At 34.9% G+C, this 11,955-nt stretch overlaps 1 protein-coding gene across 1 annotated transcript; it reads right to left on the reverse strand.

Annotated features, from left to right (window-relative positions):
- Positions 1-699: 699 nt before the first annotated feature.
- Positions 700-10,673, reverse strand: LOC135154329 (mucin-2-like). Its single transcript, XM_064100436.1, has 5 exons — positions 10,490-10,673; positions 9,710-9,847; positions 6,249-6,595; positions 5,852-5,900; positions 700-1,081 (listed from the first exon to the last, which is right to left on the reverse strand). Exons 1-5 carry the CDS (start codon positions 10,671-10,673, stop codon positions 789-791), a joined length of 1,011 nt encoding a protein of 336 aa, XP_063956506.1. The 3' UTR covers positions 700-788.
- Positions 10,674-11,955: the final 1,282 nt, after the last annotated feature.

Below are 11,955 nucleotides of genomic sequence, written 5' to 3' on the forward strand. Positions count from 1 at the left end.
TTGAAAACTATTCCGCGGCCCCTGTATACACATACAATCATATAAATATTTAAATTCATAGAGAATATGAGGAATAATAGGGCAGATAGTGTGCTTGTAAAATCCTTCTAAACAATTCTGAGAAAAGGTAAATAGAGGGAGCTGTTAAATATTAAATGAAGACGACACAATATCATCAACTTCGTATCACAGAGACGCATGCGCAGAGTGCAAACAGGAGGACATCAAAAGCGAACACTACTAAATATGGCTACTTATTGTGTTGTCTTGATAAGAACCCACTACTGAAAACATAACAGGAGCTATAGTTGCAATATGTGCAGCTTGCTAGTAAGTAACGTCACAAAATTAAACAAAATCTGAAAAGCATGTTCATATCATAAATCTTTAATCTTATGTCATAAGTCCTTATTCATATTTTACTAACTACCCTTTTCTTAGCTTTTTTAGGTTCTAATTGATATGTTTTTAATTTATCAGTGAATTAATAATACAATATGGTGTTTATTGTTAACATTTTATGTTTGATTGAAAATCTGTAAATATTTGACTTTGTATAATGTTTATTCGTATTTTGTTGACGGAATACATTTATAAATAAATCTGATTTAATCTAATCTATTCTTTCAAACTTCGTTGACATTTTAAAGAAATATTTTCATTTTGTTTTGTTTTTTGTTTTTACTGAAACCAGGTTGACGTCAGCATAAAAATCGCTTCCCACATGTCTATATCTCTTCATGAAAATTGAACCTTATAGTATCTTGGGGCCCTCTCGCGTTGACAAATCAAGCTCGTCCAAAATAAGTACACCCGTCAGATCGGCTGAAAAACCGAGCATGCGCACCCTCCTTCTGCTCGTAATTCAGCTCGCAAACACCGCTCTGAATGAAGTTGAAAGACCGGCACCCAACGATGTCAACACACATCATAGCGCATCGTAACTGGCTCACCATTCGCACAGTCTCCATCACGTGACCAACTAGACAGTAGCCAATCAGATCACGTCCATTGTTATCTTTGCTTGGGAGGAACACGTTGGATTTGCTGATCTTGCGAAGTGGAGTTGCTCTGGGGGTAGCTGCATGCAATTAACACACAGTAATGAAATAATGATAAAGGCATTATTAGCAATGCCTGTCTATCAATGGACCATTAACCATATTAACAATTACATTAACAGTATGATTAAAGAAATGTAGTAGTACAAACGTAACGGAATACAAGCATGCACACGTACCAGAGCATAACATAATTTACTTGCATCGGTATATGCCAAACTATAAATTAGTAGATCTGTTTAATCTATTTGTGTCCTGTTACCCCCAAACCCAATAGTTAGTCACCAGAGAAGATTATTTGTAAATAGAGAGAGAGAGAAGGGGGGGGGGGGGACTTGATCTTCAAAATGTTAAAATTCCAAAATTTACCACTTTCAAATAGCACCTCCCCTTCTTCATACAACTTCTAGCATTTTTTTTACCCGGACATCATGCTTGAGTGAAGCCTGAAAGTGAAACCCTCTTGTCTCCTCATTTTTCCTAATTGTTTGAAGGTCTCACTAAATTTCTTCCACTTCGAGTTATTTCTTATCAATTTTAAAGCATAGTGTACGATTTCTTTTATGCTCAATGAAAACTCACAATAATTTTGAGCAACTTCTTGTTGATTATGCGGTGCCACGTCACATTTGCCAAAAATTGTTGTAAAACAAAGTAAAAAAAAACAGATCTACAAGTTAAACTGAACTCGAAAAATATAAAGGAAAGAAGACGACATAATAGGATATAAAGAAATCTAGAAATAGGGGAGGAAATCAACAATGCTAGGGAAAAATATAGAAAGATCAGCAAAGAGAGAGAGAGGGGGGGGATAACGATGCAATTAGGTCACGCATTTAGTCGGTATTTGTCGTTATTATTTGCCATGTACAATTGCTATGTAAAATGGATTTATACTCTTCTGTTAAATTCACTGAACGGAAAAAATATCACTTCTAAAAAGGTGTACATTTGTATTATTCGGGTCGCATTAATCATTAATAATGATTTAATGCTTTTAATCCAATTGATATTTGCTGTCATTTTAAATGCAATTTCCCTGCGCTATTTTGCGTGTGTCATGATGTACCACGTTCAAGAGAAGTGCAATGAACTAATGTAAGCATTCTCGAGAGTTTAAGTTGACAATGGAATTGAATGTAGTGGATCGGTTTAGAGAGTTCCTTGTATGATATGTTTTCTAAATATTACTGAAGCTATGAAAGCAACAAACGGCAATTGACACAGCGCCTTTTTAGTAATCATAGTAATATAAATGAACCTAGTTATTAGTTTTAATAATAACAACACGTTGTATTTGTATCGAATTCTGCAATATACTATTTTTGTCACTTGCCTCAATCGTCCCAAACTAAAATTATATTTTCAGTAAAAATAACTTTAATAAATGATCAGATCGCTCGAGGTTGTATCATACTACCATATATTGTATCGAATTATGGACTCTATAAGAACAAACGTGTCGACATGACTAGATATTGAGTAGGCATCTGGGTCAGTGCTGTAGTATCTTGATGATCGGCCTTGGCCTTAAGGCGCGTTAATGCCTACTTTTTTAAAGCCTTGGCCTTGAGGACTTTGAGCCTTGACATTTCAAGGCTTTTTCGATGCATTTTTTTTTATTTTGAACACATTTGTTTTTTGTAAGTAATTGTAAATGTTTCAATTGTTTTGTATATTTAATGACAATAATGGCCAATAACCCCAGTCAGCAGTAGTAGTAAGTTTACTGGCAGTGTCATCAATTGTAATTATCACCATTATAAATAATTATCATCATACATGTAACAAAAAAGAAACAGCAGTGATGAAAAAATAACATTATTGACACTGGTAATATGTAGTAATCATGACTAATGATGATAATGACAATAGAAATAATAATAATGATAATAATAATGATAGTGTTAATAATTATGATAAATATAATAATAGCGATTATTAACATGATGACAGGAATAAGTATGACAGATCTGACTGCGATTTTGACAATACTTTTCATACTTTAAAATCTCTAAAAAATGATAACAAGGTTGATTTCTATTGCATAAGGATAATCTTTCTATTATTTTCTTGAGCCAGCAAGAATGTTTTAAGTCTCAACGTTATTCAGAAAAGATTTGGTTAACTTGAACACAATCTTCAATTTTGTCATATTCAAATTGGCTATGTCAATGGCAGGATGAGCCAAACAGAATTTAGGGGCCAAACATGGCATATGGAGCAAAATTTCTGCCAAAAAAAGTTGGAAGCGATTGAAGCGAGCCAACAAAAAATTGTACTCTCTTAATAATTTGATAAAGAAAAGCTAATTTTGTGATAAACTGTGAGAATATGTTTAGAAAAAATAATATCACATTTACTCCTTTTCCTTTCCTTTTTTCCTTTTCTAAGCTTTTTCTTGGCGATGGAACTTCTCCTCTCTCTCTCTCTCTCTTTATTTTTTTTTGGGGGGGTCTGACATTTCTAAAAACAAGCGAGGAAGAGGAATGAGAGGACAGAAAGAGAAGAGAGGAGGAGGGGGAAAAACACTTGAAGGCTAAAGATAGATGGGGTGACACAATTGGCTGGTTGGGCAGAATAGCCCAGTTCGTAGTTACTTCATGGACAATTTTGGTGAAATGACATTTCTTTTCTTTCATTAAGATAGGCAGATTTCAAAGCAAGATATTACGTATGCATGCCTTACATAGCGGGATGAAGAAATTGAATAGACCAGGTGACGAGAATAGCACATCAATGAACACTCTATGAAGGTATTTTTGTTGTTGCATTTTTACTTTGAATGCATATTAGAGGATGTTGTACAATGTACTTGGCAAACTGTGAAATATACAAGTCATTCGTGGACGCATTGTTTTTTGTGGATGTGAATGAAAAACACAATTTAAAAGAATAAATGAATGATCAAGACATCGACGTTGGTGCTTATCTCATTAAATTTGAAACCACCATGTCACTTTAGTACAAATGACTTTCCTCTGATCATGCACAGAATCTTCTGATCATGCCCAGAGTGGAACTACGAACTGGCTTACATTTGTGTAATTACTGCAAAATCAGTTAATACGTTGATAAGCAGTACATCTTTTCTAATTTTGTTTATTGTGATTTGAGTCTAGTGTCTCAGATCGACCAAAAACAAAGCAAATGTATATAAATATATATTTATCCTTTTGAATATCACTTTATTTTGTTAGTATTCTTTATTCCGGTTCTTTAGTTAGAGTAAGTGTAGAAGATACACAAAATGAGAATTGAAATTAAAAAGTGGTTGTAAGCAGAAAAGAAGCATGAAAACACACAAGAGTCCTAAAAATGACTCATTTTCAGGTCAGCATTTGAATATGTCAACCTGCGCTTTGTGCTCTCTTGCCCAATAAAATTATTTGTAGGAAAAATTCCCCTTTTTTTCAAAATGGATAATGCCTTTTTTCAAATGAAAAATATGCCTTTTTTAAAAACGAAATACCTTTCTTGAAGGTACATTTTGATTTTGAAAATCACTAAATTTTTGGCTCAAGCTTCGGGCTCACATCAATTATTGTTTAGTTAGGTACTAATCCTGTTCATGGTTGCAGAAATGTTCTGAATGTCCAGTGTTTTCAGGTTGGAATATCACAAAATTTTGGCTCGCGTTCCGCGGTCGCATTAATTATTGCTTAGTTAGTTAGGTACTCATTCCGTTGCTGGTTACAAAAGTGCTTAGAATGTCCAGTTTTCAGGTTGGAATATCACATATTTTGAGCTCACGATTCGCGCTTGCATTATTTGATTTGTAAGATATGTATCCTATTCATGAGTCAATAAATGCACTCCTTAACATGTTCTTTTTTCTGGTCAGTATATTAAATTTTCATAAGTGCCCTTTTTGGCTTTGCCCCCCCCCCCCCCAAAAAAAAAAAAAAAAAAAAAAAAAAAAAAAAACGTTCTGCCGCCCTTGTCCCAAACAATGGAGAAAGGGTAGACGTTGAGAATGGGCATGCCAGGATCGGATGACAGGGGGATTAACGATTATTGCAATGTAAATCGCCTAAAGAAATAATAACAAAGGTAATTATTTTGTTACTATCATATTTTCATATTATGTCTAAATCTATAATAAAATCAAATTTTCATGTACAAAAGGTCGAGAATTTTGCTCGCTCACACCTTTTGTAGATTTTGCACTGTTTGCCATGTCTGTACCCTAAGCTTAAGCAATGTTGGCTCATTGTTCCGTGTATCGTTTGAAATGCCTTTGCATTGAGGTTTTCAGGCCTTCGCCTTGGTCTTGGGTCTCTATGCCAGGCTTGGCCTTGGCCATGGGTATTAAAATCTTAGCTTTGGGCAATAAAGCCTTGGCCTGGGCATTGCGTGGCATTGGAGGTTTAGCCTTGACTACAACACTGATCTGGGTGGTATTTTATTACATACATGTATTCTGGTCAGATATAATTGTGTTATAAACAAATCAAAGCGGGAACTAGTCAAAATGACTAGAATAAGAATAACAGTGCCATACAGCCAGTAGCATAATGAACCAAAGCGCCCCCCCCCCCCCCTCCTTTCTGTACGCCAGTGCATGCAGCTGACCCATTTATCGAGTCATTTGAAACCAATTTGCCATTCGATTTAATGAAAAATATAATTTATTGAGAAAAATCCATTAGTATTTACAAACAATTTTGGTCAACAAAATTTTTAACTTTTGTTGCAGTGATGCTGACGCATATTCTTGCCATGTCTTCCCATATATTGGGTATCATAATTACAAAATATTGTTTCAATACAATGAAATAATAACTTACCATCGGTGTTAGTTCCACTTGAAACTTCATTAGCAATGGTGGTTCCATCCTTGGGGGAAATAAATACACGAGACATTCAGCATTATCTCAGCTACTTCGAGGTTTATAGCATCATTGAGCGATAATTTTACTGTAATATCTTTTCGAGGGACCATGGTGATTATAATGGCATTTTCTTTTTTGCAAAAATATGTTTTTTGTGTTTTTTTTTAATCTTGCGATCCTGCAGTTGATCCAACTGTTCACTCCTATATTAAGAGACATGCCAGAGATGTTTGACCGATGACCGGGAAACTTCGCACAATTTATATGAGGACAAAATCACAGAAGTGCTTCGCGGAATAATGCCCGCTTATCACAGGTAACAATTTCGCGGATACTCATGCTTTATGATTACCTGTTCCGAATCCGTGCCCCAATTTTGCATTGTTGAGGTCTTTGTGGTGGTTTGAGTAGGTGGACCTGGTGTGGTTGGTTGTGTAGGAACTTGGGTGGTTGGGCTTGTCGTGGTTGGTGTGGTAGGACCTTGGGTGGTTGGGCTTGGTGTGGTTTGTGTTGTAGGATCTTGAGTCGTTGGGCTTGTCGTAGTTGGTGTTATAGGATCTTGGGTGGTTCGGCTTGTCGTAGTTGCTGCTGTTGTTGTAGGATCTTGGCTGGTTTGTCCAGGTGTAGATGGCGTTGTAGCCTCTTGAGTGATTGGATCAGCAGGGGATGTTGTGGTTGTGGGTTCAGGTAGAGGATCGACTACATAAATACAATGATTGTAATCAACCGGGTTTATGTCGGATGAGTCTTTATGCAAATAGTTATAACGTTTCCGTCATTCGACACCATTACCACATATATAGCATAGGGTGTGTATTGTATTGTATTGTTATTGTTAATATGCATGAATTAACATACACATGGGGGTCGTTCTTACACCTTTCAAAATATCTGTGATTGAAAAATCAGAATTTATTAACCCCATTGGAATCTAATTTAACACATGTATCACGTGGTATAAAGATGGTGTATCTAGTCACTGCATTTAACTTTTTCCTAGCACTGAATAATAATGATGATGATAATAATAATTATAATGAACAGTTCTGTCTTGTTTAGCGAAAATCACATTTATTTTTATGACGTCTCCATGCGCTTCCAAAGAACTTGGAAATTGCTACACCAGCTTTAGCTTGGTGGTCATGGTGGTTGTAATTACTTACAGCGCACACGCATTTCAAAAAGTTAATTCCTACTAGGTAGCCATTTACCTCACCTGGGTCGAGTGCAGCACAATATGGATAAATTTCTTGCTGAATGAAACTACCCTTTGGTTGGGATTTGAATCCCCGACCCTTTATTTCAAGGTCCGGAGACTAATCCTCTGGTCACAATGAAATATAGAATATAGATTTTCGGGTGCCTTTTTTCTTCAAGGGCATTATTTCTACAACACATCACCAGTAAGGATAAAACATGAAAAAAAATGCTAACACAACGAGAGATGAACAACCCGTGTAATAATAATAGCAGGGCCCGCTGGGAGAACAATTTTCGGAACTGAATTGGCTACCCTGGGTAAATATACCGTTATTATTATGATATAATATAACATGATTATGATAATATGGTACAATATAAAATAGTTTCTTCTTCTTCGCCGACTACGTTTCTCTTTCTTTCTCCCTCTTTTTCTCCCCCCCCCCTTTTTTTTTGGGGGGGAGGGGGGGGGGCACGTTCCCCCTCCCCGTAGTGACAAACTGGATTTTTCAACCCACAATTCTTCATGTTTATGTCGACCACAACATGTTTATATTTCAAGAGAAACTCTGAAACTTCAAAACTTGTTTAGATTTTCATTAAATTTTCAGAATTGTGCTGAATAATTTTTGCCTTATTTCGTTCAAATCATTTTTATTTGTCGGAGTGCGGGACGTGTGGACTTGAACTTAAAAAGAGAAGAAATGGTATCAGTAATTCCTATCCCCAGCGCTCAATGAATTTTTGCGTTTTATATTAGATTGAAAAAAATTAATGCTAAATGATCCATAAATGAATTACAAAATATACAATGTGTATACCGTATACGGTTATCGATCCGTGACGTCATACTATTCAAGCGAGGGTTGAAACAATACATCACCCATCCCCCCCCCCCTTGAACAATAGATTCACAACACAAATCAACACCCAAGGTACCATCATTAGTTAGCTATAGTAATAACTGTTCATGGAACGAAGTGAAACTGAAATAACTCTTTTTCACATTGGACTTGTATGATATTTTCAGCCCCGCTTGTTTGATAATTTTTTTTCCTCTTTTGCTGGAATGTAATCTCAACCTTTAAATAATTAAACCAAAAAATACAAAGAATCACAAGATCACAAAATGACGTTGAATAGAATCGGAATTCTTAATCAAGAATCGTTCATGTTATCCTAAGCAATTATTTTTGTTTAATTACCATATCAATTAAATGCTACAGAAGATGATCAAAATTTGATTAGCGATTGTGAATCCAGTAAAGCCTTTCGATTGGGGTATTGAATAAGTGCAATACTATGATTATTATCATTTTTTAAGTATGCCTAATACTCTTCAATCTTTTTACTTGTCAAATTTCATGTCGGGTAAAACATGATACATTTGAAGATGTGAATGTTGAGTAAATAGTCTTTCGATCTATAATAGTCAAATGATTGTTCGATTTGATTTATTTTTTTGGTAAGTCACCACAACATGATACTGTAGCAATTCAAAACAACAGGCTTGCACAGGATGACCCACGAAAGGTCGAAAGCTAATTTTCAGTGGGGCCCTCGACTTGTGTAGAATTACGAAAATAACATGTAAAATTATACTAGATACCCAAAGAAAACCCATCCAAAATATAAAATCCAAATTTACTATTACCAAAAGATAAGATATAGAAATGAAATACGCAAGAAAAATCTAAAAAAGAAAAAAAAAAGAAGAAGGAGTAGAAGAAGAAGAAGAAGAAGAAGAAGGAGGAGGAGAAGAAGAAGAAGGAGAAGACGAAGAAGGAGAAGAAGAAGAATTACGGAAGAAGAAGGAGGAGCAGAGGAAGAAAAAGAACAAGGAGAAGAAGAACAACAAAAACAACAACAAAAAAAGTAACAAGGCGAAGAGGAGAATAGAAGGAAGGGAGAAAAGAAAAGGAAAGAAGAAAGGACATATCGATCAAAGCAACTTTAATCATATTATGTAAAATAATAATAATAATACCTGGCAGAGAAAAGAAAAAGAACGTGGTCCGACTATTTAGCCTAAATCGACCAGTATACATGATATATAACAAAGAATTCCCATCTTCTCTTTGACTCTCAAGTGAAAGATATTCGTCAATTTCCTCTTAAAATGGAAAACAATTTCCTATTCCCTTTAGGTCGATCGTTGGGAAGATAATTCCAATGTTTTATAACATTGTAATAAAATGAGTTGCCAATACTACCTATCATTTCTGATAATCAGAAGTTGAAATGGCTGTTTCTTGTATAACATATATATGTATATGTATACATGTATATACACACAAATGAAGGCATATTGTTCTCTTTACTTTTTAATAAAACGTATACTAATGTACACGAGGTAAAAACAAACCAAATCAAAATGCCTTTGAAGACTAATTCTTCAAAGTGTCATAGAATATTAGCAGCAGTAGAATGATTAAATGACAATACAACATAATAAATATATTAATTTTGATAATACATTGATAAATTAATGAATGAATAAATGAATGAAAAGAATCATGTAGTTTGCTTGAATTGTTATTCTAAGATTTCATGTGAGCTAATAATATAACAGTGAACACTAAACAAATTACTGTGCGTATGCCTATCAGTCACCTTCGCAGAGAGCGAACGCAAGTGAGTTGCAATCAGTATCCTCCAAGCCATTGCTGGTTGGTAAATAGTAAACACAGTCCTCAATGCCACCCCCTCCAACAGAACTCTTGGGATATCCTTGCGCACTAAGCCACAAATCTGTATGAATAAAACAGACATGATTTCTAAGACTTGAATTCATTGGCAAAATATCACATAACACATGACTCTTGGGGTATCCTTGTGAACTGCGCCACAAGTCTGTAAAAATAGAAAATAAATTACTGAAGCCCGATTAAAATTCTGAAGACGATTCTCAAAACTTTAATTAATTTACTAAGTAAAATCAGAGGTTGTATCACACATCACATCTTGTGTGGAAGGTGTGATCTAACGCATCAAATTATCTGGTGACTGAAAAACAAATGAATAAAATCTTCTTTTTTATTGATCATTTCTCAAGCGCAATGTTACGAACGAATTTTAGGATGTAATGTTCAAAGGTAACTTTTTTTTCAAATTCAGTGTCTAAATCTATAATACGGCCGTATGTCCTTCACATGTCTACGAAAAATGTGTTGAAATCTTGTTTTTTATTTCTAAAGAAAGTGTCCTTCAATATCATTCATCCCCTTGTGTGTGTTTGTTTGTTATTTGATGTTATTCGTTGGGATAGAGTTTTAATGGTAATGAGCCCCATCCCCTTGCATCCATTGAGTTCTATTGACACCAGATGCAGTTAATTCTTCCATGGTCCCTGTACATACATGTATTTCAGTAATATTCGTTGAGTAAACTTACCACTGTTTAGGGATAGCTGCGTACCGTCTTCACATTCAAATAAGCCCTCTACTTCGGCATCCGTACAGCCAACCCAGAAGTTAAATGGTGATCCAAGTGCAGCTCCCATAATATTAGTTGCATAAATATTACCTATATTACTCGTCTCACTCTGGCTGTTGAAAACTACAAGTTTAGCACCCATGCCCGCACAAATTACTTTAGCCTCTTCATATGAAGGAACGTTAGACCAGTTAAGGTCTTGGAACTTGTAGCATCCGGAACCTTCATTGTACCAGCCATCGGGACATGCGCTATCTACAATAAAGGGATGACAGAGGCATAATATAATAAATTTCCCTGAGTAGAGTTCTTATACAAACCTTAAAGATCAACATTTTGTATGATTTTTTCAAATTGCCCCCGCTTATAGCAGCATCGAGGGGAAATAATATGAGGGGTACTATTCTTCAATGATATTTGGAAACTATAAAGCAATCACAGATGTTGTAAACCATCCGATTCATCAATAGGTAACAAAATATACCCTGTTCAAATATTTCCATATTTACTCTTTCCTTAAAGGACAAGTCCACCCCAGCAAAAAGTTGATTTGAATAATAAGAGAAAAATCCAACAAGCATAACACCGAAAATGTCATCAAAATCGGATGTAAAATAAAAAAGTTATTACATTTTTAAGTTTCGCTTAATTTCACAAAACAGTTATATGCACATCCTGGTCGATATGCAAATGAAGGGACTGATGACATCACTCACTCACTATTTCTTTTGTATTTTATTATATGATATATGAATTATTCTAATTTTCTCCTCATTGTCCTGTGCGACAAAGTTTAATTCCTCCCTGAACATGTGGTATTACCATTGTTATGACATCTTATGGCTCAGTTAAGTTGGTCCTTAATGTCAAATTGGTGAAAATTGAAATATTGTATAATTCAAACAATAAAAACAAAAGAAATAGTGAGTGATGGACATTATCAACTCTCTCATTTGCATGTCACTGAGTTGTGCATATAACTGTTTTTGTGAAAAATGAACGTAACTTTAAAATGTCATAACTTTCTTATTTTACATCCGATTTCGATGAAATTTTCAGCATTATGCTTGTTTGATTTTTGTCTATTGATTCAAATCAACATTTTTCTGGAGTGGACTTGTCCTTTAATGAATTTAACATTATAACACTTTGTATAAGTTTACATATGTTTAATTGGATACTAGGTACTTGAATGAAATGAGATAAGAAACCACAATGAAATGATGACGACAATCTTGAGTTTCGCATCCATTTCTGGAAACTAGTGGAGAGGGATATATGCTTGGTCCAGAAACACAGTGCAAGGTAGTATGCAGTATTTATACCAACATATTACAAAATTTGAGAAAGCAATGATACCACACAACCGTCAAACGTTCGGAACAGTAGGCCCAATAATATGTGTAAGAGACATGGTTATGTTC

The sequence above is a fragment of the Lytechinus pictus genome, chromosome 6 (genome assembly GCF_037042905.1).
Source record: "Lytechinus pictus isolate F3 Inbred chromosome 6, Lp3.0, whole genome shotgun sequence".
NCBI classification, from domain to species: domain Eukaryota; kingdom Metazoa; phylum Echinodermata; class Echinoidea; order Temnopleuroida; family Toxopneustidae; genus Lytechinus; species Lytechinus pictus.

What these genes read in the sequence shown, in the direction of transcription:
- LOC135154329 (XM_064100436.1), bottom strand. Translation starts at nt 10,673, where the DNA reads ATGGGTGCTAAACTTGTAGTTTTCAACAGCCAGAGTGAGACGAGTAAT. An exon ending in GCAGCTATCCCTAAACAGTG is followed by an intron (nt 9,848 to 10,489) that starts GTAAGTTTACTC and finishes TTATTCATACAG; the next exon opens with ATTTGTGGCTTAGTGCGCAA. An exon ending in AAGTGGAACTAACACCGATG is followed by an intron (nt 1,082 to 5,851) that starts GTAAGTTATTAT and finishes AATTGCATGCAG; the next exon opens with CTACCCCCAGAGCAACTCCA.